At 36.5% G+C, this 7,500-nt stretch overlaps 1 protein-coding gene across 10 annotated transcripts in view; it reads right to left on the bottom strand.

Moving 5' to 3' along the window:
- Positions 1-7,500, bottom strand: part of LOC113823868 (uncharacterized) — a 92,754-nt gene that overhangs the window by 23,502 nt on the left and 61,752 nt on the right. For 8 of the 10 annotated variants that reach the window (XR_011399289.1, XR_011399288.1, XR_011399290.1 and 5 more), the window contains exons 4-8: positions 6,253-6,420; positions 5,286-5,537; positions 3,953-4,096; positions 2,399-2,509; positions 1,186-1,388 (exon numbers count right to left, since the gene is read on the bottom strand). Coding sequence is in view for 7 of the 10 variants with exons in the window: in XM_070134251.1 (XP_069990352.1) it covers positions 1,186-1,388; positions 2,399-2,509; positions 3,953-4,096; positions 5,286-5,537; positions 6,253-6,420 (878 nt within the window). In the remaining 3 variants the exon portion in view is untranslated. The remainder of the gene's footprint in view (positions 1-1,185; positions 1,389-2,398; positions 2,510-3,952; positions 4,097-5,285; positions 5,538-6,252; positions 6,421-7,500) is intronic. The other 2 variants (XM_070134256.1, XM_070134258.1) reach the window with 2 other exon arrangements.

The raw sequence follows: 7,500 nt of genomic DNA, 5'->3' as shown, positions 1-7,500 counted from the left end.
AAATGTTAGGCTCTAAGCTAAGTTGTAGGCTAAAAGCGCTTAGTCAAATTTTGCTCTTAAAAATAAAAATTCACCGTAATCCTTACATATCCTGAAACTGCCATCTATCTTAAACATGAAATTTTCATGATTCAAAAGAGAAACATCATTTCCAATAACATTTTACATGCAGGCAGTTCCTTGATGTCTAAAGATTAATCTAATACATTTTGTATGTGAAGACACTATGCTATGAAACCATGCAAGAGACTGCTTTATAAAAGTGTAAATATACCTCTAATTAATCTACGTAAAATATCTTCATATGAAGTATACATGAGCAAGCCTAACCACAACTGCTAGATAAAATGTACTCATTGCTGGACTGAAATGTGAAAGCAGACCAGTTTCACAAAACAGAATAGGGCAATGGTTTACTATGTAAAAAATGGACTAGTAAAAGCTTTTAAATCAATGGCTATTCATAATATAAGACAAGGATTATCATTTGACAGATAAATTTACATTCAAAGGTAACACAATCTAAAACCATATTCGTTTCATATGCATATCAAATACTGCAGCTATCACTTATTATAACTGCTTATACCATGGATGCATTTGTTAGATCAAAGTATATAAAAAATCCATATATATTTATTCATAGAAAGATTATAGAGGTAACAAATAAAGCCATACTTGTCAATATGTCTCTCTTTATAAGGAATGCCCATCTAGTTTTGACAAATGCAACAGAAATAAAGAAAAACCCTTTCCTCAATACCACTTATTGGAAATTATAGCTCACCAATTAAACTGTTAGGGCTTCCCTAAGGCTCAATTGCATCCTCTAATTAAATAATCGAACAAGGCAGGCAAAGAAACAAGCAAAGCTTTAATGCTATGCTACAGACTGAATGAATTAATGCATATTATCAAAAAAAGTTTAAAGCATTAACTTAGCTTTCAAGATCAAATTTTGTCAAAGCTGCATAATTTAATGATGATACTCCCGGGCATAAACAGCATGGAAAAGGTAACATTTCTGAAGAATATAGCCATCCCAATTCCAAAGACTAGTTTGCTTCAGCAACAATTCAGCAAGAGGATTTATCAAGTAAAAAATAAATAAAGAAAAAAAGAAAAAAGAAAAAAAGGAAAGAAAGAAAAAATAAAGCTTTGTTACATGGGCACTAAGTGACCTACCTCTGGCACAGAGTGGTACACAGCCAGCAGTTGTTCTGTACTTTTGGGAGTTCGTGGAGATGAGTCTGAAGTGCCCGTGGTGGTAGTGGCCTCTGAGGTTAGGGAATAATTGGGTCTCATATAAAGATAATGATGGACACGGCCCTCACGAAGGTCCCCAGAACTTGATGCTGTAGAAGCCTGAGATGGGCGCCTGGAGCCTCCTGTTAAATGAAGGGTCATGTCCAGATTAGAAAGTGTCATGAGGGGCAGCACAAATAGAAAAAGTGAGCAAAAAATAAATTAAAAATAAATAATAATCTGCAGCTGAGGCCAACCTGAAGATGTACCAGATGTCCTGAATCTGTGGGAAATCAACGTGTTAATTTGATCGCTAGCAGGTGAAGGGTAAACCTAAAATGACTATAGACTCGAAACATGGCTATCCACCATTTTCTATTTCTATGAGGTCTACCTCTCTTAAGTAGACACTGTATGACAAAGGTAATCTAATCTACATAAATCTTACTTCATATGTTCAGAAAAAAGAAAAAGCTGAATGTCTAGTAAAGGAAAAGGAGATACACATCATAAAAACTCTAAAAATTTACAGTTTATATCTCATCTCTAAAAGCTTTTTAGATAATACACTTGCTGATTGCCCTTAAAAGCCTTGTATAAGTTCATAACAAAAAAATAAAAAACAAAAAATGAAAAGAAAAGAGAAACAAAAATCTAGACTACTTTATGCCTCGTTGCAATATCATAAGAATAATTTCATTGTGACTATGACTAGAGCAAAACAAAAAACAAAAAATCAAGCAATAAAATGTTCTACACCATCTACTTAGTCACAAAGTGCAAAGGGGTTCTGGGATCAACTAGGGGATACCGTAGGTTGTAAGGAAGACAGAGGAAGTTGGTTTTAACCTGAGTTAGCTAGAGGTCTGCAATAGACAATCCAATCCATTCAACAACTGATCACTGCAAATTTTTTTTTCTAGCCTTAAATAACAAAACCCAAGTAGTATATCTTTCACACAACATAGCCACTACCCATATTAAAATGGCAGCAGTAATTAGCAAAAAGACCCTAAAAAAATAAAAAATCAGACCAAACTGTTCCGACATTTTGGTCTGGTAACATTTCCAGTGATATTGGTAATGGAGTGGACATCCACTGGCTTTAAATGAAAGGAATAGGTAGCAGGTCAATGGGGTATCTAGTGCAGACCTCTAGAATGTACGGAGGCAGGATCCCTAATGCACACGTAGTATCCAATCGGTTCTCCACGGCCCTCCCCTGCGACCAGACGGAGCGATGCTTGTGAAGACCTCCTGGTGCCTGTGGGAGAACATTGTGAGGTCAGGGAAAAAAATAATAAATAAACAAATAAAAAAAAAAGTGAAATTAATATGAAGACAGAAAACTGATGAAATAATAAGTATACGGAAAACAGAATTAATAATTACGAAGAAAAAAATTCTATATATCTGGGACAGGGTGAAAGAGAATGAGAGTTGAGGGAGGGGAGGAGGGAAGGGGAAGGAAGGGAGGAAAAGAGCAAAGAAGGAGGGAAGGGAGGGAGGGATCGAGGGAGGGAGGAATCGAGGGGGGGAGGGGAGGAGGAGGAGGAGAGAGAGAGAGAGAGAGAGAGAGAGAGAGAGAGAGAGAGAGAGAGAGAGAGAGAGAGAGAGAGAGAGAGAGAGAGAGAGAGAGAGAGAGAGAGACAGAGAATGAGAGAGAGAGACAGAGAGAGAGAGAGAGAATGAGAGAGAGAGAGACCAATAGAAGCAGAAAAGCTTAATTATCGAAAGAGAAGGCAGTGAGAATCTAAAAATAAAATTTTAAAATTCAAATGGACAATAAAGACAGAATAACAAACACATACACATAAAATAGGTAAACAAGAATCACGAAAGTAATAAAATAGATGTTATTGAGTGTTTTATACATGATATGAAACAATGCATAAATGCCATTCAAAACAAACAAATAAGCTGTACAAAACAAGTGAAATGAATAGGAGAATATAATTCCAGACTAAGATAACAAAGAAAAATGTAAATAATATAAAAGATCAGAGGAAAAATAGGTATTGAACACTGACCTCTTTGTTTCAACAGCAACAAAGATCTGTTATCATTATCTACATTTGAATGAACATCTATTCAGTACATATGATATCTACCATTATGTGGGGAATCTATTTGCATCTATTCTTTATCATACATATGAAATCTACCGTTATGTGAATATATATTTACAGTTGCTGATAACAGGGTATATGAAACATATATTGTAGCAAACTAAAAGATAGTATTAATTTCCATTTTTTTATGTATTTTCCTATGGATATATGATTAATGAACCTATCGCCAAGAATAATAATTAATCACAGAACAACTCAAATTTAATCTAGAATTCCTTTCTGATGATTGACATAAAAAATATTTACCTCAGATATGTAGAAGTATTAGAATTAAATGCATGCACATTTCAGTAAACCAAGTCAAATAACCCTGTATAGGCCTAAACAGAAAAAATATAATGAATGGAAAAAAATATATATGACATGCTTCTTTTACCTAGCTTTGGATTACTGTATCAATACTATCATGACCTCCATAATAAAAATAACTCATCCAGCAGCTTCAACCTTACAATTATGCAGTCTTAGAAATCACATACCACTGTGACAAATAAACAGAGAAAAAAAGTAGAAGAGCCTTTTAAAAATCAACAACAGGTAAAAACAGAAAGAAAGGGAGAAAAATGTTCACCAACCTGGACGATGGGGATGGAGGGAGCTGTAGGAAGGTCTTCGGGATGAGGATGCGGATTTGGTAGAGCGCAGGGAATGGTGTCTATCCCTGGCCGGGCTACTGCTGGTGGAGGCATTGGCGGCCAGGGCAAAGGCTGCGTATGTTTCTGGTGGAGAAACATTTTGCTCTGTCTACAACACATTCTTTTAACCCCAATGACTTCACTACTTTGGTCTATCATCCATTAAAAAGATGATGGAAAAAAATCTGCATAATTTACTGAGTAGTGCAAACTGCTCAAAAAGTTAAAATTGGTTAGTTAAAATAGGTAAAGATGATATGGCTAAAATAAGTTGACGTACTATTGTCATAACTAACAATAAAAAATTACACAATGAAGAACTGAAAATCAAAACTTCAAAAATGACTTCTAAAAAGAAGTTTATGACAGTGACACATGACATAAAAGATGTGCAAGTGAAGACAAATTGCCCCAAAGTATGAGGCAAAGGTTCAATTCAACCACTTCACACACTTCCCAGTCACTTTCAGTTGAACTGTTATTTCCTTTTTGTTTTCATTTCTTAAAATGTATATAAATCTATTAATCTTCCAGTTTTCTATGTTCTAACCCAGCCATGTCTAGGTCTATGAGATACAAAGTAATGTTATTGTCTATGCTGTAATCTAATGTAAATAAGCTACACTTGAAGTAGTGTTAATAACAAGACATGAAATGTATAACAATTCAATCTATCTGGAGGTGAGAAGAAAACTATGAAGTACTAACGTGCCCTCTTATATTCTAATAAATCTTACTAATTTAGCTTAACTGTCACTCCAAGCACTGATATTATTTACAAAGGGGTGCTACTTATAGGTCGCTTTTATACTATTTATATTTATGTATATATGTGGATCTAAATATGGTGCTACAGCAACGATACAGGTGTTTCAGTATTACTAAACTTGCTGCTATACCTACTTCTCCTTTTTCCTCTCTGAACTCTTATGCTAGAATTTTTCAGTAGTACAGACTACCTATTTGTGACTATACATGTCTAATAAATCATTTTGTTAATGCATTCAGTTTTTACTCTAGCATACCGAAAAACAATGGGAATCTAAATCTTATGGAAAATCTATAAGTCAAAAGGAAATACGTAAGACCATACGACGAGGGACTAATAGTGAAAACGTTAAGGAGATCGAAAATCCGCAAATTATCGAAAATATGAAAATCTAAGAAGACCAAAAATAGCCTTCTGGTGTCAAAATACATTTGGGAGAGCATGGCACAATGCAGCATCAGCAGCAGCAGCAGCAGACGCATGCGGGCGGGAGGGCACGTGTACCGCGAGAATTCTGCTGCAGGGAGGGTGTAGATCGGACCCCTCTGGCAGGTGACCCTTGGACCACCCCATGAGATGCCCCTGGGTTCTCAGGGATCACCCTCAGAGGTTGGAGGGAGGGCCGCTGTTGGGGGGAACCGCCGTGAGGGCCCAAGGTGGAGGCACGACGCTGGGGGTAACTCTGACGTCGGGCGTACACTTTGTGACCATGTGCATTAGCACACGCACGACGCTCACCTTCACGGCTTAGCTGACCTGAGACCCAACTTTACTTGTTGTGGCACACAACCTTCGACTCGTTATTCTACAGTGAGGGTGCAGATTATCTGAAGGTGACCTCAAAGTTGTATCAATCTATTATGCCAGGAAAGGTTTACATTGCTTTGGATATTTAGTACAGTTATGCATAATTCAATTCAACTATTTCAAAAAAAGGGGCAAAAAATCTCATCACAAGAATGTAAGAGGTCCATCTAATGTTTCTACATACCATGTAAAAGTACTTCCAGTCCTGTGTAAGATTTTGTGTTAAATATACACATGATGAGCGTGAAAAAACGTTTTAGTCTACAATCTGTATCAAAAGATACAACAGAGAAAACAACTGGTGACTCAGAGCCCGGCTACTGCTCTCCTACATCTTCCCTAAAGAGTCTACCAAGTCCATGGTATCCAAAAAATGTATAATAAACCAACTCTACCTTCTGCAATAAAAAAGCTATGGATGTTCTACATAAGTAATAGAGGTACAGTTTTTCATAACAGCTCACCAAGTATCCTATCGAAAGCAATATAAATTCATAATGTGTCAAGTATGTGTCCCAATATCAAACATCAAAGTGTTCCCTTCTGTTATGTATTTATTTCCAGTGATGTCAATAAATATGCAATCTGCCTTGTATATCACACAGTAAATTTGCTTCACCAGGGTTCCTGAAGGAGCAGTTGCTGGGGACACAACGGCACTCACCAGAGACCGTGAGGGGTGGGTTAATACGGGCGTCTGCATAACGACGAGGGCGAACAAAGCGGGCACGGGCGAAGATCTTGAGCACAAGACAGATGAGGGCAGACAACACGGACATGCCTAGACCCAGACCCAGTAGTGTGGGGACGTCTGCCTTCAGGGCTTCTAAGCCTGCCGGAGGGCACCAAGACAGTCAAAGGCGAGACAGCAACTATTGGAACAGTACAGAAACTACTATATACATGGGAGGGTGTGAGACGCACTACAACTAGGAGAAGTTTGGAGATCTGAAAAAAGTCTGAATGGGTATAAGAAAAAAAAAAAGGTAAAGGTAGGGTTACTAATAATCTGGAGATACATCTAGAGACACTAAAGATAATGAAGGTACATAATGTAGGAATGGAAAGAATTAATAACACACTAAAATAAATTCTCACTACATTATTATATGAACAATTACACTAACTCTACTGACGGTATACATAAGGCTGTCCAGTTAGCCCATCGACACACAATACAGTAAGTATTGGAGAAATGGTATGCTTTCTGGGGATTTTGGTAGCACCATATTGGCCATTCAGTAAGAGCAACGTAAAATACCTTCACTCTTGCAACCTCAAAATCTGTAATTCTAAAGAATTTGATTTCTTTCATCCCTAAATTATGAATCTGTTATTGTTTTCTTTTGCTGGGAATAAAGAAAACACTGGAAAGGAAAACCTTTTAATATAGAATACAACTTTACAGAAATCTGACTAATATTTTACCATTCACTCCAGTATTTTGCAAGACTTTTAGCAGTCATTACATATTTTTTACATTTTTTCCTAGTCTTCTTTTTTTCTCTCTCTTGTGCTTACAACACAGATAAATAGACAGACTGACACACAAACACAAAGAGACACACACACATCCGTATCCACACACACACACAAACACACATTCCACTCTGAATTTAAATGTAAATATCTTCAGCACTATTTAAAATATCTGATGCTGAATTATCTTAAGAGTTGTTTGACAGTGATATTACTCTCTAGTTCCTATATATCAATGAATACATTTACAAACAGACCTTATATGATGAATAGGCAAATTCTGATATCAACTAAATTTACAAATGCTCTCCAAAAATATAGTTCAGTCTGATCTTTGCTAATCTACTAAATACCTTTTTCTGCTCTATTTCTTAACACAAAACAAGCTCGATACATCATTTCTATCTTTGAGAGAGCATATTAACTCATTGGA

Source organism: Penaeus vannamei, chromosome 19, assembly GCF_042767895.1.
Source record: "Penaeus vannamei isolate JL-2024 chromosome 19, ASM4276789v1, whole genome shotgun sequence".
In the NCBI taxonomy this organism is placed as follows: domain Eukaryota; kingdom Metazoa; phylum Arthropoda; class Malacostraca; order Decapoda; family Penaeidae; genus Penaeus; species Penaeus vannamei.
The sequence above is the reverse complement of the archived record's forward strand: the minus strand, read 5'-3'. Positions and strand labels throughout refer to the sequence as shown.